Genomic DNA, 22,408 nt, shown 5'->3' with positions numbered 1-22,408 from the left:
CACCACATTGAGGCCGGAATGGGCTGACCCCCCTGCCGCCCACTTGGAGTATTTCATTATTCAAGGAGAAATATAACATGTACAAGCTTTGAGGGCCTTACTTTCCTCATGGGAGATGCCGGATTATCCATATACAACCATAAATATGTCTTTCATCCAATATGGCTATCAAGCATGTCCTTTCATTGGTGCACAAACATATATAATAGCCCACATGGCTCTTCCATACGCACATAAACTTGTATGACAGCCCATATGGCTCTTCCACAAGCACATAAACCTGTAAACCAGCCCCATGTGGCTCATTCATGAGCTCATAAACTTGTAAACCAGCCCATGCTCATAAACCTGCAGACCAGTACATCTGGCTCATCCATGAGCGTATAAAGCAGTATGACAATCTGTATGTCACATCCGAGCGCCAAAACCTGCTAAACAGCGTGTATATTGCATAAAACCAGAAATTTCAGCAAGCTTTAGGACTGGTTCGCTGAGAAACAACCATCCGGGGCGTGCCAAATGGTGTGGAGTAGTGAAATCATCTTCCCCAAGCTGGATATTGCTATGGTGGGCTTAGAAGTGAAGAGAAATGGTGAAAAATCGGAGTTTTCATTCTCCAAAAACCTACTTGAAACTCAAACTCGCCCAAGAGATGACTCTCTCATGTTCAAATAAGCAAGAAAACGCCACAATGCCATGTGTAGAGCTGAATTGACAAGTGTGAGGACACTTGCCTCACTTTTATCCTCTTATCTGCCCAAATCGAAAGGCCAAAAATTCCACAATCTTAAAGGCTAAAATAATCCCAAATAGCTGATTTCACAATGGCGCTTTGGCAATCCTCGATCTTTGCCGAATTCCGGAGGTAACTATGTGAATGGAAATTCCATCGGAGATTTCCAAAAATAGCAATTTCTCTTAAAATTTTAGAAGATGATCTCTTTTTGTTCCACCACATGAGAAATACATGTAAGCACCATGTAGAAAACTGTTTCATTGCTCGATGTCTCCCAAATCCTCAAGAGCTCACCATACATACTTTCCACTTGACATGAGTCCCAAAGCCCATTTTTGTGTCCAAGAAACCGTCTCGAGTGCATGGAACATGCTATGAACACTCGGCCCTCCATACTGGTGGATAATTCCCCATTCGCAAAGCTTGTACATTTTTGAACTTTTGGGCATCCAAAGCCCATCCACGTACATGAGTTCTGGAGATGCCCAAAATGGTGACAGTAAGTAGCTACAGATTGTGCCATGAAGGAAGAAAGAAGAAAAACACAAGCAACAAACACAAGAAACACAGAAGACAAGTGCACACAGGCACACAAAACTAAAAGAGAAGGTGGAGACAGAAGCAAAGAAGGAGAGAGGTGAAGCAAAGAGGAAAAAAGAAGCAAAAGAGAAGGCAAAATATAAAACACAATTGGATGAGGAGAGACAAGAAGCGAGGGCGCATGCGTGCACCCAGAAGAAAGGAGGTAGTGAGCAAGATAAAGAGCAAAGGACTGCGAAACAAAGCCCGAGGGGATATGAATGATTAATAACAAGAGGCGAGCAGGTGAGCGATGGACGGAGGGGATAGAAACGAGCTTCGCAGGAGTCTCTGGATATCATAGCAACAATCTTACAACACACGTGCGCGCACATGTGCGTGGTGGCACACAACTACAGTGGCACAGAAGTCAAAAACAAGAGGCTCAATGGCTGCACAGAGGGTGGACACAAGTCGCAGGTCTAGTACACACCATAGTCACAAGGGACGGGGACGGTAACGGGGGATGGGAACGGGGACGGCCATAAGTAGGGAACGAGGACGTGGGAGGGAACGACACTCAAAAAATACATTTTTTAAAAAGTTTTTCTACTCTACACTTATTCTACTTTGGAAGTACATCAAAATGAGCACAAATTTACACTAAAATGGTAAGCTTTTGACCATAGAAACATGGGACGGGGAACGGGGACGGGGCAAAAGGCCGTCCCGGGGACGGCAGAAAAAATGGCAATCTGAAAACGATTGTTTTTTTGCAATTTTTTTAAACACACTTGATTTACACTTAGAAACCAAGACATTAAGCACAAAATTGCACCAAAAAGAGGAGAAATGCATAGTCGTATTAGCAAAAAACTATAATGGGGCGCCGATGGCGTGATAAACAAAAGTGAGTGTACAATGATCAATCTAAACAAAAATGCCAAATGGCATAATGAAAGGCCCAAGGAGGGTGTACACTCAAGGCAAAATGACTAAGTGCCAAGATACAAGATTGCTAGCAAAAAAATGGGGCAAGAGTCGAGACTCTAGACTCAAGAGACTAGGCAAGAGGCTGAAAAGGGTGAAGATCAATCGTGACCTCCTCAGTGAAGTCCTCCATAGGCTGGTCCTCAAGTGGGAGAGGAGGGGGAGGTGGGGGGGACAATGCCTCGGGCACAACCTCAAGCTCCTCTAAAATCTCGGCCCTCTGCTGATCAGAGAGATGTGGGTCCTGCTGTGCCTGCTCCCATTCGGTGAAAGGATCTGCCTTCTTTGTCAAGCCCTTGCAAAGCATTCGCAAGTTGGCACTAACAAACACCAAATCATTTGCATGCTGTACACCAAGGCGGTTCCTCTTCTTAGAGGCAATGTGGCTATAAACTGACCAGAGTTGCTCTAGGCAACTGCTACTGCAAGCCTGTGAGAGTATGCGCACAGCAAATTCCTGCAACTTTGGAGTTTCTGCACCATAATCCTCCCACCAAAGTGCAGACCCTACCTTGAAGCGGTCCGCCTGTGCATCTGTCAAACCAAAAGCCCCCCGCTTCTCTCTATAAATCTGCAATTGGTCCTTGATTGTGCGGCGATCCTCCTCACTAGTGTAAAGGCGATCCAAGGTTTGTCGAAGGCCTTTGCTCACCTCTTTGTCTTTGTGTTGCCCTTTGCCTTGAAACTCAGGATCAACAATGTAGGCAGCAGCATGGAGGGGAGAGTGGTAGGCTTGCCACCTTTTCAAACATAGGGATTTGACCTGTTTATAGTGAGGCTTGACTTTGAACATTGCTTTTAGCTTCTCTGTCATGCGATCCATTGCCTCGTACACTTTGCCAATGCATGGTTGAGTGGAATCCACCACCCTAAGGAGATCAATAATCGGTTGCACCATCTCCACAAGCGCCTTGGCCTCCTCCCACCATGCCGCATCATCCGCCCTTTCCCTGCAAAATTTGCCGACCGTCGTGGAAGCCTCTGAAGTGCGTGTAAACTCATCACTGAGGAAGAGTCCCCTCAATGCCCCGCTACATGTACACAAGCGGCCTAGCATGAGAAAGTTGAATGCAAACCTCGTCTCGGAATACTTAAGAAGAGAGAGGCTTGACTTCTTGGAAAACTCGTGCTGCACCCTGTGATGGTTGAGGACAAAGGTCACTATTTTGTTGGCACCCTCAATGACAGGTGCAACCCAATCCAAGGCCCCTATGTCTTTGATAAGGTTGTTGAGGCAATGGGCCATGCAAAAGCACACGGTGATGCGAGGATAAGTTGCTTGGAGAATTGTCCCCGCCGCCCTATTTGCCGGTTCTCCATCCGCACATATGGCAATGACATTCTCCGCCCCCACCGTCTCTAGTGTTGTTGCCCACTCCGCAACAAGTATCTCGGCACTCTTCCCCGTCCCGGAAGCATCATGGGAGTCGACAAAGTATGTCTCCCCTCGTGAGTAGGCAACAACTCCATGGATGGAGCGCTTTCTAGTGTCACTCCACCCATCAACGACGAGGGTAACACCATTTTCAGCCCATTGCTCTTTCATGTGGTTGGCCGCCACCTCCACGCTTGCCTTCTCCTTGTCAAGGAGAGAGGTGCGGATGGTCTCCGAAGAGGGGGGAACATAAGAGGGTTCATACTCCGCTATCATTTGCACATGGCCCGAAAGTATGGAGATCTATCCAAAACACCATATGCAAAACACAAACAAAATTCAGATTTTTACCATCATTTAGTCTTTTAAGTTTTAGTCTTTAAAGTTTAGAGCATGATATTTGAATTTTGAATAGTACATGAGCATAGAGCCAAGGACTTACCGTGCCGCCCGAAATGCTATGTGGTCATGAAAGAAGAATCGTGCCACTGCCATGTCCACCTCCTCTTTCAATTGAGGGTTCCAATTCTCATCAAGAGTACTTTGGCGTCCCCGGGAAGCGGATGCCTCTCTTGATGAACGAGGTACATGCGGCGTTGATGTCCTCACAAAGGATGTGGGGTCGATGGCCACTTGAGGATTGCGTTTTGCCAACTCGGCCGCCTCATAAACCACAAGCTTTTCAAGGAGCTCCTTCTTCTTCTCGGCCGAAACCTCCTTGCAAAATTGCACTTCGTTGCCGGGCTCATGCAAGAAGTGAGCACGCACTTTGTGGGCACCGCCGGTTCGCTTGTAGCCGCAAAGCTTACATACCCATGGTCTTGAACCACCCCCTTGACCGTATTGCGAGCACTCTACCTCATCCCACCAACTCCATCAATGTACGGCGGGCCTCCTCCTTCGTGATGGAGCGGGTGTTGAAGTGGTGGAGGCGGCGGCGGACCCGGGTTGAGGAGAGGAAGGGGTTTGAGAAGAGGATGCCATAGTGATAGAGTAGAGCTTGAGATGGATGGTAGAGCTTGAGAAAGAGTCAAGACGGAGAATTGGGATGGAGATGTTGGAGAAGGAGAGCTTGGACAATGGAGAGGGTGAGCTTGGAGAGGGAGAGCTTGGATGTTGGAGAAGGAGAGCTTGAAGAGGGTGAGCTTGGAGAGGGAGAGCTTGGATGTTGGAGAAGGAGAGCTTGGAGAGGGTGAACTTGGAGAAGAAGAGCTTGGAGAGGGAGAGCTTGAGCATTGGGTCTTCGAGAGGGAGAGCTTGGAGAGGAGATGGCTTGAGGAGAGCATGGAGGTCTCTCATATAGAAGAAGAGGGGAGCCATGTGGGAGAGAGAGACTCAAGGAAGAAGCCTTGGAGGAGTTGCGCATCACCAAACGGCTAGGACAGATAGCCGTTGGCGCCCCGCCAACGGTCAAAAACTGCCGCCAATGGTCAGTTTGACCGTCCCCGTACGGACAGGGAACGCCGTTCACGGAACGTTCCCGGAACGCGTTCCCGGCGTCCCCGTCTCGCAGTCGGGCAGCCGTCCCCGTCCCTCCGTCCCGCGGACGTCCCGCCCCCGTCCCAAGCGTTCCCGTCCCTAGGGTCCGTTCCCCCCGTCCCATGTCACTATGCTTTTGACTCATATTAACAAAATACGCCGATCAAAGAGTGAAGGCGTTGATGGTTGATTGTATTAATAATTAAGTAGATACAAAATGAGTCATGACTCAAGAGTCTGGACTAAGCCTTAAGGAGGCACAATACATGGAAGGACTCAAATGAGTCAATGAGAAAAAGTGCTAAAGCCTAGAGGCTAGAGCTAAGTAGTAAGGCCCATGAATCATGATCCATGAATGATCATCCACATGAAGTGCTCGCCTCATGGTCATGGATAGCTTGTGCCAAAGGAGCATCAAGCTCATCCTCACTCTCGTCCTCACTAGCATGCTGCTGTTGCACCTCATCCTCTTGTTGCTCTTCTTGTTGACTCATCTCCCACTTGATGAAGGAATTTGCCTTCTTGGTCACGCTCTTGCAAAGCATTCGCAAGTTCGCGCTAACGAAGACAAGGTCATTGGAACTCTCTACCCCGAGTCGGTTCCTCTTCCTAGAGGCAATGTGGCTATAGGTGCTCCAAAGTTGCTCCAAGCAAGAGGAGCTGATAGCCTGGCTAAGTATGCGGATGGCCAGTTGCTATAGCTCCGGTCCATCCAAACCAAAGTCCTCCCACCATAGAGCAGCACCAACTTTGGAGCAGTCGATCTGTGCATCATGACAGCTGTAACTCCCGGCGGTGAGTGCCCGGGGGACTAGGGCCTTTGACACACTTGTTGATACCATCAAAGCATATCAAAACGCTTAAACATGGCCACAACCTTAACACATATCCATCATCACTTTGCATAAAACATAAAAGTTGGACAAAACATCCACAAATGCTGAAAATGGATCTTGCACATGTGACACCACATAGAGGCCGGAATGGGCCGACCCCCCCCCCCCCTTGGAGTATTTTATTACCCAAGGAGAATAATATCATGTTCAAGCTTTGAGGGCCTTACTCTCCCCACGGGAGATGCCAGATTATCCATATACAAATGCCATAACACAGCCCAACACGAGGCAACCAAGCCGGAACATAAGCTGTAGAAATGCCGAGCCAACAATATAATCCATATACCTCCGTGTGGGTACTGATTCTTCCCCAAAAACCACGGGTCTTCATGTAATAGAGCTGGTACAGCAAGTACAACTCTCCATTCAACCAGTACAGCAGGTACAATGGTTGGTACAGTCGTTACAGTGGTTGGTACAGTGGCTGGTACAACAGGTACAGCAAGTACAAATGTTGGTACAGCATGTACAGTGATTAGTACAACAGGTACAGTGGTTGGTATAGCAAGTACAGAAGCTGGTAGAGTCGGTACAATGGGTGGTACAGCAAGTACAACAAGTACAAGGACTGGTACAGCCAGTACAATGTGTGGTACAATAGGTACAATGGCTAGAAATCATAATAAATGATTAAATACCCTTGCCTTCAGTATTTCTTCGCGATGGAAGCCTCCAAAGGAGTCCCCAACAGCCGGTATTCTTCATGGGCAGCCTTCAAGAGAGAGAGAAAGAGAGTAGCCATCATTAGAGCAGCCTGTAATGGTGGTAGAGGCTAGTGTGTAGCAAGAGAGCCTCTATTAATGAAGAGAGAGGGCTCTAATTTATAGATTTGGGCCTCGCATGAAATGGCAAGAGAATGCTACAATGACAAGTGGAGAGCCACACAATAGCTGGAGTGACAAGTGTGAGGCCACTTGTCTCACTTTGATCCACTTGTCTCACTTTGATCCACTTTCTAACAAGTGTCAGGCCACTTGTCTCACTTTTGGTCCACTTTCTTGCCACATGTCCCAATCTAAGAGATGGGTCCTTCCATAAACTTTATCTCTAAAAATATCCCAACTGGTAGACATTCTGTCTCATAGGCACTTTGCCAACTCTTGGTATCTGCTTAATTCCAGATGTAATGACACGAACAGAATTTCCATCGGAGTCGGGCCAAAAATAGCAACTCTCCTAAATTTTAGGAGTGTGGTCCTTTGTATTCTAGGATAATCTCCCATTCCCAAAGCTTGTACTTTCCAAATATTTAGACATCCTGGAGTCCACCAAACCCCTTTCATACTGGGAAATATCCAGGCTAGTGACATCCTCCCCAGCTTCTTAAAAGTTATCCGCAACTTTAAGCTTCAAGCCATATATTCAAGATATAATCATGTCCCATCGAGTGGGCGATACGAGACAGTCTCAAAAATCCAATATAACTGAAGAATCCATGTCCCAAAGAAATGGGTGAGACTAAATAAGTCTCCTGCCAACAAGGCATCGGTCCACGTGACCCTTGGCATAGACATAATTCCCGTGCCAACCAGGCGTCATGTCCACTTTACCACTTGCACTCCGTGCTGGTACTCTGACCACACACCTTGGATGAGAGGTGGGCTCAAGTAACAAGATAAAACAATCACTCGTCGCGCAGGCATAGATAACCTGGTGTTCCATAAGCATTTCTGCTACACATAGTTTATAGGCATTTCGGCCAACAACTCACACTACCCTCTCAAGTGTCCATGTTCCCTTCCATCTGCTCTCTATTGTTCCACCCACACATGGTAGAAACAATCTTCAAGAGAGCACGTAGGACAAGAGAACACTACACACGGCATGTTGTGCTCGACACTACCCTCTGAAGTGTCCATGTTCCCTTCCATCTACTCTCTATTGTTCCACCTACACATGGTAGAAACAATCTTCAAGAGAGCACATAGGAGAATCCCTCTCGGAAGAGGCAATGGAATCTCCCCCGTATCTCATAGTAAGCCGGGCAACTGAGCATGAAAGAGAAAGAAAGAAAGATATATTAAGCGTCTACTAAAGACCCAATGGGCCTATGAGAGAGGCTTCAGGGAGAGAGACTAGAGACTAGAGTGCTTGTGTAAGAGCCTAGAGGCTTGGAAGTTGGAAGACTTAAGATGCTTGAGGGAGAGAGAAAGAAAGAAAGATATATTAACATCTACGAGAGGCCAAAGTCGGCCTATGAGACAAAAAATAATACAACTGTGTTCTTCCGGTCATCGGAAGAAAAGAAACAAAAGAAAAAGTGTGCATGTGTCTGGATACAACTGTGAATCATCATGGATCGGTGGAGCCCATATACAAACAATATAAGGGGGGTGGGGATGTGGATGGAGTGCTAAGGCAAGATGCATCTCTATATGCTGAAGGGGTAGTACAAGCATGCTATGCAGATCTATGTCTAACTCCATCCAGTGCCATAAGAGGGATATAAGATATCATACATCGCCGATGCTGAGGCTGTGAATGGCATGAACATGTACCCTGAGTCTGAATGAAAGCGAGCTAGCCTCTCCTGTGTCTCCATCTGGTGTCTCATTCGGATAGCTGCTATCTCTCGGTGACGGAGTCGGGGTGCTCTATGTCCAGTCTGTCTAGGTCTCCTCCTGGCTCTCAATTCCTCTGCTCTCTGTGCGGTCACCCCACGTGGTACATCAGCTGGCACTGGCATAGCTCTCTAGAAGAAATCTGTGAGCTGGGACTATCTCCCACCCCTAGTGGGAGCGGGTGTCTGGAGGAGTCGAGAGAGAGAGAGAGAGAGAGAGAGTCTAGAGAGTAGAGCCTTGTGTAAGAGGCTTGGAAGTTGGAAGTTGGAAGAAGCTTGACGGAGAGAGACTAGAGAGAGTAGATACACTCATAGAGTGTGGCTTGCGGCTTGAGGCTTGAGCAATGAGCAAAGTGCCAAAGACTCAAGACTCGAGAGACTTGAAACTTGAAAGTTGAAAGTTGCTTGAAGGTCTGTGTGTGCGCTTGTAGCCTTGTTCTTATATAGATAGGCAAGAGAGAGAGGCAAGGGCCAAGCCTCAAAGGCCAAGGCAAGAGAGAGAGGCAAGGGCCAAGGCCCAAGTGGCAAGAGGGGAAGGCGTCCCCAAACGGCCACCTAAATGGCCAGAAAACGGCCACCGTTGCAAGGCGCAACGTCTCTATGCCGTCCCCCCACAGGTCCGTCCCCCACACCATCCCTTGCCAGCCGTCGTCCCCGTCCCCGTCCCTTGTGAGGGACACCTCCACCAGGGGGACGTCCGACCGTCCCCTTCCGTCCCCGTTTCTGACGCATCTGGCGTCCCAAGTTGTCATCCCTTCTGTCCGCTGTGACTATGGTACACACACACACACACACGAGTGTGTGTGTGTGTGTGTGTGTGTGTGCACGCATAGTATGTATAAATCATAGTTGTAAGACATTTAAAATGAAGCCAATGAGGTGATAGCTCAAGTGGTGAAGGTGTTTGCCTAGGACCAAGAGGTCATGGGTTCGAAACCCCCCTTGGTGCTTCCTCGATAGCATGGCCTACGGACACATAAATAAGCGCCTATGGGCGGTGAAAAATCAGGAACTAGGGAGGATCTTGGGCGTAAGGACAGTAGAAAAAAAAGATGTTTAAAATGAAATGCATTTCTTCAAAAACTTTTCAGAAACGTTTTGTATCTTGAGGAGGGGTAAAAGTGCTTGGAGTATTCTAGAATTGGTGTAGAAACATCCTAAAATTCATGCTAATGGATAGAACGTGCAAAATTTGACTATCTTTGCGATTAGCCATCATAAAAACTGAAGATTTTGCATTGTGAAACTTGATTCCCGATTTTTGAATGTAATTGTTGAAGATTTGAAAAAAAGAAACAAATAAAGAGTCTATAGCCCAAACTTCACTATACTGTAGGTGGATTTTTTTTTTTCATGGATGAGGCACCTCCAAAAAAAAAAAAAAGGTTGCTGAAAAGAAACATGTTTCGCTGGTATGTATGCATGTTCTATGCGATAAGAATAACCTGTTTTGGAATTTTGTTACAGCTAGTTGAAGATCTTGAAGCTCAGCTAGCAGATGCAATACATGAGAGGACTAAATCAGCTGAAACAGTAACTTCCCTTCAGGTTAAGTGCATTGTAGATCCCTTGACTTTTCAAACTGCACAAAGTTTGGTTCCAATGAAAATGGTATCAGTTTCTTTGAAGTAATTGAACTGAATATTATTCATTTTATTTTTTTTAAAAATCTTTGTGGGGAAAGCATTTCTTAGCTTTGAAGACTTCCAGAATTTTACTTCTTGTTCTGTGCTCATGTAAGGTGTTTGTTAATTTGTGATTGACAAACTTCTGAATGCTTGCAGACACAGCTGGCGAAAAAAGAGTCGCATATTGCTGAGCTGGATGCAGCTTCATCTGGGGAGGCAATACGGCTTACTGCATCTTTGGAAGCTGCTCGAATGGAACTTGCACGGATTGAGCAAGAACATGTATGAGGTGCACAATTAGAGGGTTGAGGATTAACAATGCTGATAAATAGTTGTTTCAAAATGTAAAATGGAGACATATATACATACATACATATATATACACATATATATGTATATATATGTATATATACATATACATATACATACATACATACAAACATACATGTGTGTGTGTGTGTGTGTGTGTGTGTGTGTAATGTTGTTGATGCTACTGGTCAAATGCTTTCCTTCCCTCAGGCTATGGCTTCCTATCCACTAGCCATGCATCATAGGTTCATTTGGGGAAAATTGCTGACTTGTTGCAGCCTTTTCTTCCCATCCCTTCTTTATCTAACAGGGACAGATTACAGGATTGGCAGTTACATCCGGAGGGCTCAAATTCTCGTCCTGTTATTCTTTCTGACCTAACGGTTAGGACGACATACTCTTTCCTCCAGCCATCACCATGGATTCATTCACATGCTAATTCTCTTTGGCATATGACAAAATCACTTGCTTGGTGGCGAAAGAATCTTCGCAATTTATGGAGGAGTAAATTGCCTCTCAAGCAAAAGCTTTTCCTATGGCGTTGTCTTACAGGTTCCTTATCTGTGGGGGTCATTCTTGCTAAACGAAGGATTGCATCTGCTTCTTGTCTTCGATGCATGGCCCCTTCTGAAACGGTGCCTCATTTGTTTTGGACGTGCTCCAGCACTAAGGCCTTCATCCGCAAAATTTCCATGTTACTTCGCCTTCGTTTCCCAACTCTTTTTTTGGGAAACACTTTTGGCTTTTTCGCAGACTCCCTACAACCACAGTCCATTACTCTTTACTTTTGTACAGGGTCAGATATTGGGCTTTCTGGACCATATGGCAGGATCACAACATGAGATATTTTGGGAAACCGTTTTTGCAATCTTATCAATATTTTAGAAGCTCCTTACGGCAATCTGTTTATGATGCTTGCCACCAAGGAGATCTTCATCAGTCATGCCTGGAAATAGTTTCTCTTTGCTTCTAATTTCCCGTTGAGGCTCTCCGTTTTGGAGACTCTCATGTAAATTTCATTGATAATATACTGTTCATGGATTTACCCAAAAAAAAAAAAGTGTGTGTGTGTACATACATACATATATGTATGTATGTATGTATGTATACATACATATAATATATGTATATGTGTGTGTGTGTGTGTGTGTGTGTGTGTGCGCGCGTGCCTATAATGATCCTCAAGGCACATGTATGATCATTCAATGTATGGTGAATGGTGAAATATTTGAGTTTGCGACTGTATATGCTTCGCAAATATCTGCAATTTGAGCTCAAATGTGGCAACAACTGCAAGCTTATCCGTGGGTCACAAATGTTTTTTTATGTGGTAACTTCAATAATTCACCAGACTATGAAAACAATAGCTCTGAGAGATCACACATGATTGCTTTTGAGAAAAAGGACATGGCGAAATGTACTTCAATGCACGAAGGCATGTGACTCGTGGAAGCATCTAATGTCTACCCAAAAAGGATATACCTTCCATCACAAGCTATTGGGCCAGATTGGATCGATTATATATGCTAAATGCAGACCAGTTTGATGCCTTTACTTGCACTATGTCTATAGACTTCTCTATGCAAACTTCAGATCATTTCTCTTTATGGATGACTTTGTATTTTGGCATGACTACGCATGATGCACTTTTGCCTCACAAGAAATCGCTTATAGTTAATAATAACTATCTGACACATCAGCAATTCAAAGTTTTGGTGGAGGCTGAAATTCAGCCTGTAAAGCTTCACATGTAGATAGATGTAGATCTGCCGTGGTACAGATTTGCAATTAGACTCGAGGATGTTACTCTAAAATATGAAAAATGGTATATATTTTGACATGGAAAGGAAAAATGTGTTGACTACAAAATTAACAATACAATTATTGACAGAGTATAGTCAGTAGTATAGGAGATTGGATGCTCAGGAGCAAGATGACCTTCTAGAGGCCCAAAATTGCCTGAAACGCAATGATGTCGGAAAACTTAAAAAATGGCAAATTAGGGCAAGACAAAAATCTCTCAAGGATAAAGGTTGCTCTTCAATGGCCTTCTTTAAGGATCTACGTACTTCCAGGCAAAGTCAGCCCATTCATAGACTCAAAAAGGACAAGGGACAGTGGACTCAAAATATACACCAGCTAGAGACAGAAGTATTGAACCATTTTACTGCCCTTTTTGCTGCCCCTACACAACCAATTGCAGCAAACCTTGCATGGACATCACATTCTTTTGCAGCAGGTTAACCAAATTGTTACACCTCAGAAAGCATTGGAAATGGAAGTGTCTTTTACAAAGGAAAAGTGGCATGATGCTGTGCGTGGTTTAGGGAAATGGAAATCTCCTAACTGGGATGGCTTTACAGTAGAGTTATTTCTTGAGTATTGGGATTCAAAAAAAATGAAGTGCTTTATATATTTAATATTTGTTGGCACTGGCATGATGCTGTGTGTGGTTTAGGAAAATGGAAATCTCCTAAGTGGAATGGCTTTACAGTAGAGTTCTTTCTTGAGTATTGGGATTCAATAAAAAAATGAAGTGCTTTATATGTTTAATATTTGTTGGCACTCTGGTGTGTTTGCGAGCTTCTTGAAAGCAAGGGCTCGTGCGTTGTGATAAACTGACAGATTGGAGATCTATCACCCTCATGCTTGTCATTTACAAGCTAGTTGCTAAAATGGTGGTCAATAGATTGAAAGATGTCCTTCATGATGGGATGCACCCTACTCAATATGGTTTTGTGCCTAGGCAATAAATCATGGATAACATTGCAAATGCCTACATAGGCATTGAATATGCTAAGTACACTAATCAAGATGTACTCATAATGCAAATAGGTATTGAAAAGGCATTTGACATAGTTCAATAGCAATTCATAGCTCAAGTGATGGAAAAAATGGGTTTTGGTCCAAAAATGAGGCATATCATATACTGGTTGTATGAGGAAGGAATAACCCAATGTATTATTGGAAATGAACTCTCTGCTCCATGGAAGCTTGGATGATCCGTGAGACAGGGATGTCCACTGAGTGTCTTGCTCTATGCGATAGCTACTCACCCATTGCTCTTGTACATGGACAATTTGATTGTAGAAGGGAGGTTACATGGAATCCCCACCCCCCCCCCCCCCCAAAAAAAAAAAAAAAAAAAAATTGCCGCTTTGGTTCTTGCTTGGATGGCTGGGATTCCATCCCTTCGTATTAGCATGGCCTTTTCGAAGTCAATGCCTCATGCCATATCACTTCCTTGCCTTCAAAGGGGACCCTATTTTGTAGAGAGTTGAGTACTTTGGCCTCCCAGGCCAATGTTTCATGTGCCGACGGATGGGAGACCTTGCTAGAGCTTGTCCTCGCCGGCAGTCCAGGAGGGACGCCTCCAGTGGTCCCCCCCATCCCCCGGCCCCAGTTTAGATCTTCCTCAGGGGGGTGGGGTGGACATAGGCCCCTAGGTACTAGAGCACCAAGACCTGACCTTGGGTGAGACCGGTGCAGGACAGTTGGCCTGAGGCGGAACCATCGCTTGACTTCCATAGTAGAGTGGTGCTGCCAAGCGCGCTAGGCTGGCAAGACACAAGAGGATACAATTGTGTTAGAGAACCAGTTTAGATCTTCCTCAAGGGGGTGGGGTGGACATAGGTACTAGAGCACCAAGACCCGACCTTTGGTGAGACCGGTGCAATACCGCTGGCTTGAGGCGGAACCACCACTTGACTTCCATAGCAGAGTGGTGCTGCCAAGCGCACTAGGCTGGCAGGACACAAGAGAATACAATTGTGTTAGAGAACCATTACAAGCATTTATCTCAACAGCCCCGTGACAGTGATGGGCCCCCCTCCCAGTACCCTCGAAGTACCGCCTCTGGTCCCCTTCATCTGGAGACCGTTACCACGTCGAGATCCCCCTTAAAAGCTCACAGTTTCCCGAGAGGCTCTTTGACCGTTCAAAGCCTTCGGCGGGCCTGACTTCACAGAACCCCCCCCCCCCCCCCCCCGCGCCTCCCCCTTCTCCCCTTGACCCCCTTCTCAGCCCCACCCTTCATCATCCCTCCCCCTTCTCCCCCCCCACCCTCGTCATTTGCACCGACTCTCCCCCCTTTAGCTCCCTCTGTTCTGGTTGTTTCAGAACCCCCCTCTGCCTCTTCGGTGTTGAAATATCAAGCTCGTATACAGCTGGAGGATAGCTCATGGGTGCTGACAGAGTGACAGTATGGTAGATAGATATCGTGTGGTGTGTTTATGACCGCGTCCAGCTGGTCATGTGTGGTGTGGACATTACATTAGGTTTACTTTGTAGTGTGGACATAACACTATGTTGTGTTCCCTTTTGTGTGTGTGAGAGAGATGGTGACTATGGCTTCTCTCCTTCTTTATGATTGATGATTATGGATTAGGATTTGCTTCTCTTGTGTGTGTTACATCCTGCTTCTGTTTTTTATCATGGTATCAGAGCCAAGAGCTCATTAGCTGAGTTGTGTGAGTGAGTGAGAGAAGAGGGAAGAAGAAGAAAAAGCTGTGAAGGAAGCCATTGGAGCTTGGAGCAAAGGAAAAGCTGTGGAGCACACACCGGCATCAGATCTGAGAGCTAAGGACCATTGGTAAGTGTAGCAAGACCCCCTCTGCGGACAAAGAGCAGGTTCAGTGAAGATTGAAGTGCATAAAGCAAGTGAAAAATTCTGGTTTTTTCTCTAAGCTTTCATGGAAAGCTTGAAGTGAATGTATACTCTTGGCAAATGTATACACAAAGGCACATGTATTTGGGCTTGCAAATGTATTAGCAAAGTGGGCACAAGCAACATACAGAATCTTGAAGCAGATTGATGCATACATATTTGAGTAAAATCAAGAGGAAGTGGATTTATGCAAAAGTTTCTGGTTTTTCACAAAAACAGTGGACATACCCCCCGTGGAGGATCAATTGCAGGAGCTACAGGCAAAATTGAGCTAAACCCTTCAAGAGCAAGGTAGTTTAGGTCATTGCTAAGAGTCCTATCACTTCAATTGTGATTTCCCCTCTCTCTACAACCCACAGGAGCAGGCGGCGCATGAAGATACAGATTCTTGGACAGTTTACAAAGAATATAGTCTAATTCACTCATTTGGTCACCAAAGTGAATGCTTTAAAGCTTGGAGAGTTTAGCAAAGACATTGCTAAGGACTTGTGATGCTTGGTTGCAGCTCATTTCATGTATTTGGAGCTCATTGAAGTGATTTATCAGAGGTGTGCAGGTTTACAGAAAGTCTGTCCAGAAACAGAGTAGTTTTAATCAAGGCATTAATCTTTGTCTATATCAAATTGGCCAAATTCCTCTGGTACAAGTAGAGTCCTATGAGTTGCTAAACTTTTGAATCAAAAAGTTTTGGATTTGGAGAAGATTTGAAGGAGATAGAGCAATTTTAGTGAGAGGTGGTACCTGACAGGTGCAGAAAAATTCAAACCAGAGGTTACAAAAATTGGTGGTTCTCATTCCCCTTGAAGAATTGGATCAAACCCTTCTAGGATATGTTGGAGCAATGTGTTGGGAAGCCATTGCAAGTTGAATCATTGCATTTGGACAAGATTTGAAGGATTTAGAGCAAGATCTTTGACTGGATCTCTGGCGAGAAAAAAACCAGAAAATTTTTTGTGAAGGAGTTTCATTTGGTTTCAACTTTGATCGAGTGTACATTGTTGGTGAACCATTGTGGGATGTTAATGCACACAATTTGAAAGCATTTGTGATTTGGAGAGATTTGGAGCATTACAGGTACTTTATACATTGTGATCGAAAGGGTACATCTACTCTATTTTTTTGCAACAATGGGAGATGGTCCGATACAGATTGTTGGAGAGAAGCTTGATCGCACTAACTTTCAAGTGTGGAAGTTTCGAATGAAGAGTTTTTTGAAAGGCAAAGGTTTATGGAGTCTTGTCTCGGAGGAAGATCCGGAGCCATACCTACCTCCTCAACCAAATAATGCTCAGTTACTGGCTCACAAGCAGTGGGTAGAGCGGTCTTCGAAGGTGTTGCATTATTTTTCAATATGTGTAACAGATGCCTTGCTTATTCACATCCAAGAAGCAGATACACCGAAAGAAGCATGGGGTATATTGTTGGAATTAGGGTTGCAGGAATGCACACACAACTTCAAGAAGATGAGTAAGCTTGAGCACAATACAGTAGTGTATTATGAGTGCCAAAAAGGAAAGATAACAAGCCCTAGAAGATAATGGGCGTATATACAATGCACGGGGGAAAAAACCTCCTAGTGAGGGAAAAAGTGCCCCGGCGGTCCTAAGTGTGTTCACACACATCACTACTATAATATGGTAACAAATCCCCCCTGGAGTGATGCGGTGAACAAGAGCTAGCACTCATGTATAGGGAAGTGTCTAGCTATGTGGACGAATCCACAAAAGGGAGTAAGCCCAAAGCTTTGCGAAAAGCTTCGAACTTCTCACGAGGCAGAGCCTTTGTGAAAAGGTCTGCAAGGTTATCCTGTGTTGGCACATAAGCCAAACTGATCTCTCCTGCAGAGAGTCTCTCCCTGACATAATGGTAGTGCACCTCAATGTGCTTCGTACGAGCATGGAACACTGGGTTCCGCGCAACTGCCAATGCGCTCTGACTGTCAGTGAAGATGGTGGTGGCAGATGGCTGCCCAACACCCAAATCAGCCATAAGGCGTCTGAGCCACACACACTCAACCGTAGCTGTGAAAGCTGCCCTGTACTCAGCTTCACAACTAGAAGTGGCCACAGTAGGCTGCTTCTTGCTCAACCATGATATGCATGAGCTTCCAAGCATGAAGCAAAAACCACTCGTGGACACGCGTGTGTCATAACAACCAGCCCAGTCAGAATCTGAAAAAGCATGTAAATCTGGCGGCAATGATCCCCCCTTGGGATAAAACAACCCAAGATGCCGAGTACCACTCAAATAGCGAAAGATACGCTTCACTGCCTGCCAATGCTTAATGCCTGGGCTATGCATAAATGTGCTCACCTGTGAGACTGCAAACTGAATGTCTGGCCTCGTAATGCATACATAAATGAGGCAACCAACAGCTGTTTGATAGAGTGTGACATCAAAGTGATCTCCAGCATCATGAAGACTCAACTTCAAACCTGTCTCCATTGGAGTAGCAATAGGCTTGCAGTCTTCAAGGCCAAATCTCCGCAACAATGTTTCAATATACTTTGTCTGACACAAAGCAATACCTCCATCACACTGCTTAAATTGTATCCCCAAATAATGATGCAAATGCCCCAAATCTGACATCTCAAAAGAGGCATTCAAATCAGCCTTAAAATCAGCAATATGACTCTCATTTGGTCCTGTGAGCAGCATGTCATCGACATAGAGAGCAATGATTAGATGTACACCATCCACACGTTTAGCATACAAAGTGCTTTCTGTTGGACTATTCTGAAACCCATGTGCAGTCAAATATGCATGTATTTTTTCATACCAAGCTCGTGGAGCTTGCTTTAAACCATATAAAGCCTTTTTTAACCTGCACACTTTGTTTTCCTGCCCTCTTTGAACAAAACCACGAGGCTGCGATACATACACCTCCTCATGCAAATCTCCATTTAAGAACGCAGTCTTTATGTCCAGCTGATGTACATTCCAACCATTATGAGCTGCTAATGCACAGATGCTACGAACAGTGGTCATACGACATGTGGGAGCAAAAGTCTCATCAAAATCAATGCCCTTCTCTTGAGCATAACCTTTTGCAACAAGCCTAGCCTTATGGCGATCCACTGTGCCATCAGGCTTACGCTTCAATTTGTATACCCACTTAGTGCCAATGGCCTTCTTGCCAGGGGGCAAGTCACATAAAGACCATGTACCATTTTTCATAATAGCATCGTATTCTGCTTGCATAGCAGCCATCCAATTTTCTGAACTTTGTGCCTCATCAAATGAAACAGGCTCACTTTCATCGCACATACTAGAAACAGCCAATGCATAACAATCTGACGCATAAGAGGCACCATGAGAGCCAGAACGAGTGCGACTAGACAAAGGGGCATCCAACTTGCTGTCACGCAAAGTCTGCACCAGCCATCTAGGCATATTCCTAGAGCCCTCAATCTCTTGTCTCTCATCCTCAAGTGCATCATGCACATCTGCATCAGATATAGGCTGATCTGTGCCATCATTTAAAACCTGCATAGGCTGAAAAACTGCCTCATGAGGTATTGCACTTGACTGTGCACCACTGAAAAGAGGCAACAATGTATCATAGACATCACGTGAGCTGATATCTGTCTCCTTAGTACATGAAACCAAGGGCTGAACTACATCTTCCACAAATACAACATCACGGCTAACCAAAATGCGCTTTGTCTGTGGATGATACAAACGATAGCCTTTGCTCTCAGCACTATATCCAACAAAAATACATTTGACAGCTTTGTCATCCAATTTTCTGCGATGTTGCACAGGCACTAATGCATATGCCAGGCAACCAAAAACACGTAAATGGCCAACAGATGGCTTGCGGCCATGCCAAGCCTCATATGGAGTGACAACCTGTAATGCTTTGGTGGGACACCTGTTTAGTACATAAGTGGCACACATGACAGCCTCAAGCCAAAAACCATGTGGTAGACTTTGACTCTTAACCATACATCTTGCCATTTCCATGAGAGACCTGTTTTTTCTCTCAGCCACACCATTTTGCTGTGGTGTATACGGCACTGTACATTGGTGTTTTATCCCACGCTCAGCCAGAAATGCATTAAATTCTGAAGACATATACTCCCCCCCTCGATCTGAACGGAGGGTGCCCATCTTACTTTCTGACACATTTTCAGCCATAACCAAAAAACGTTTGAAGCACAAAAACACTTCGGACTTTGCCTTCAAAGGATATACCCATGCATGCCTGGTAAAATCATCAATGAAAGTCACGAAGTAAAGGTAGTTTCCAAATGATGGAGTTTGCATGGGACCACAAACATCACTGTGAACAAGCTGCAATCTGCGTTCAGCTCTCACTGATCCATCTTTGGGAAAGGAAGCACGCTGCATTTTACCCAATATGCAGCCCTCACAAACATGCTTGACAGGTGCCTCAAGCTTAGGCAAAGAAGACACCATTTCAGATTTCTGCAGGCGCAGCAAACTTGCAAAATTCAGATGACCAAAACGTGCATGCCACAGTTTTGCATTTGAAATAGCCTGCGTATCCATAATAGCACATGCTGAATCCTCTACACATTTGCCATCCATATTGAGCTTATACAGCCCTCGACATAATGAACCAGATGCTACAATGATGTCACCACAAGAGAGATCATGAACAGTACATCTGTCATCCACAAATTTTATAACCAAACCTGTTTTGGCAAATGCGGAGACTGACAGCAGATTCTTTTTGATCCCTGGCACATACAATGCATCAAAAAGTGTAAAGGTGTTGCCATTTGCAACATTCAGCACAATTTGTCCAACTCCTTCAACGGGATAAGAGGAGTTATTGGCACAAGTGACAGTATTCCCTGTGGGAGCAGACTCAAGGAAAGTGAATAAACTGCGCTGCGAGGTGATATGCTTAGTGGCACCACTGTCAAAGTACCATACATCTGAATCTACTGCAGACATACATGTGTCATGCAAAGATGGGTCATAACTGCACTGCGCATTGAATGCCCATTCTGTATCTAGCACAACATTAGCAGATTCATTGTTAGAAGGAGAGGCATCTGCAACAGCCATACCAGCCTCTTTCTTCTTAGCCTCTTTCGCAGCCAGCTTAGGACACGCTTTGATGACATGATCATTTCCCTTACAGTACTTGCAAAATGTCTTCTGTTTGTCACCCTTCTTCTCATCTTTGTCTTCCTTCTTTGGTTGCGCAGCATTTGCAGATTTCTGCTTACTAGAAGAAAAGCCTGCTTTACCTTTCCCGCTTCTCTTACTAGCAACGAAAGCTTGATCTGCGACACGCATAATATTCCTGTTTTGCCTTGACTGGTCTTCTTGCAGCAAAACAGAAACTAACTCCTCAAATGATAAGGCATTGGGATTGCCTTTCATCATCAAGCGAAGAGTGGAAGCAAAACCCTGATAAGAATCTGGTAGACCATTCAAAACAGTCTGCACAAGTGAACTGTCTGATAGGATTTCATCTGCAGAAATGAGCTGCTCTTTGAAATCCTTGATCTTTGTCAAAAAGCTATCCATAGAATCACCTTCATTCATATGCTCACTCTCCAACTGTTTTCGGAGGTAAGCAACACGAGCCTCATTTCTTGCCTGATACAATGTGGCAAGTACATCCCAAGCATCCTTAGAAGTCCCGCAGGAGCGAATATGTGGGATAATGGTACGTTTGACAGACAGCGCAATCAAGGCATGAGCCTGCGCATCTCTACCATCCCAACGAATCTGCTCTGCTGAAAGTGGTGGTTCTCGAACAGCTGCAACAGCACTTGTGCCTGCACCATCATCAACAGTACCTGTTTCTGATGTGTTTGCAGCATTCCCAGCCACAATAGAACGTGCATCAATACCCTGCACAATGTTCCATAACCCCTTTGCTACCAATACATGTCGCATCATATATGCCCACAATGGATAGTTGGTGCCATCCAACTTATCCTCAGCAGCCAACATGCGGAATACATCATTGTTGTCAGCCATGGCCAATGACTGTACTACTAGATGTAAATGCTGTCTGTAAGAGGTAAACCTGTATAAAATCGACCTGTGCTATGTAGCACAGACCAAAACAGACGAATGGGCACCTGTCCTGCAGATTTTAATTTTGACAGAAAATCTGCACAGTAGGACGATTTTGCCTGCGCAGTACTTGGAATGCAAAAACGGAGGGCGAAATGACCTCAGATCAAAATTCTGAAATGACCAAGCCCTTCGGGCTTTCCCACGGCATATACTAACCTGCAGACGCTCGTGAAACCTCGTCGCAATCGGAGGAGATGAAGCGGCAGGTGCCGGTGATGCTGCCCGGGAGGAGGAAGCCTGCTCTGATACCAATTGTTGGAATTAGGGTTGCAGGAATGCACACACAACTTCAAGAAGATGAGTAAGCTTGAGCACAATACAGTAGTGTATTATGAGTGCCAAAAAGGAAAGATAACAAGCCCTAGAAGATAATGGGCGTATATACAATGCACGGGGGAAAAAACCTCCTAGTGAGGGAAAAAGTGCCCCGGCGGTCCTAAGTGTGTTCACACACATCACTACTATAATATGGTAACATATATTGTGCCGAATGTATGAGACAGACACTGTCATCTTTTGGATCACGTGGTGGTCGTGGATTTCAATCCCATAGGGGGAGATCTGGAACAGGTGCTCGTGGTAGAGGACGATGGCAAGGTCCTCAACAAAATTTGAATGGGATTGAATGTTACTATTGTGGCAAACTTGGACATTTGGCAAAAGATTGTTACAAAAAGCAGAATGATGCGAGGAATGGAAGACCACAACATGGAAATTATGCATCTACCAGTAACAATGATGGGAGTTCAAACCATCTTTTTGCAATGAAGCATGTTATGGGGACAATGGATTCTCAGAATGCTCGAGATGAGTCATGGTATATGGATTCAGGTGCCTCAAACCACATGACATGTCATGGTGAGTGGTTTGAGAAGATGCAACCATTGGATACAAATGGTTATGTGGTCACAGGAGATGATACTCAGCATCTTATAACACATGTTGGCAGTGTGCCCTTGAAGATGCATGATGGAAATGTGAAAAATATGTCAGAAGTGTTATATGTACCATCCATTACAAAGAGTTTGGCATCAGTAGGCCAAATGGTTGAGCAGGGATTACAAGTAAGATTCAATGAGAAAGGCTGTTTTGTGGAAGATTTTAAGCATGGCTGTAGATTGGTTGCCAAGGGCAAGAAGGAAGGAAGGTTGTTCAAATTGGATGCAGGCATACCAGAATTG

The 22,408-nt window shown here is 45.0% G+C and overlaps 1 protein-coding gene across 4 annotated transcripts in view; it reads left to right on the top strand.

Annotated features, from left to right (window-relative positions):
• Nucleotides 1–22,408, top strand: part of ATGRIP (Golgi-localized GRIP domain-containing protein) — a 167,492-nt gene that overhangs the window by 107,150 nt on the left and 37,934 nt on the right. For all 4 annotated transcript variants that reach the window (XM_086812509.1, XM_086812507.1, XM_086812510.1 and 1 more), the window contains 2 exons: nucleotides 10,023–10,103; nucleotides 10,340–10,465. In XM_086812509.1, the coding sequence (XP_086668635.1) occupies nucleotides 10,023–10,103; nucleotides 10,340–10,465 (207 nt within the window). The remainder of the gene's footprint in view (nucleotides 1–10,022; nucleotides 10,104–10,339; nucleotides 10,466–22,408) is intronic.

Source organism: Cibotium barometz, chromosome 18, assembly GCF_041138505.1.
Source record: "Cibotium barometz isolate CiBa-2024 chromosome 18, ASM4113850v1, whole genome shotgun sequence".
NCBI lineage: Eukaryota > Viridiplantae > Streptophyta > Polypodiopsida > Cyatheales > Cibotiaceae > Cibotium > Cibotium barometz.
The sequence above is the reverse complement of the archived record's forward strand: the minus strand, read 5'-3'. Positions and strand labels throughout refer to the sequence as shown.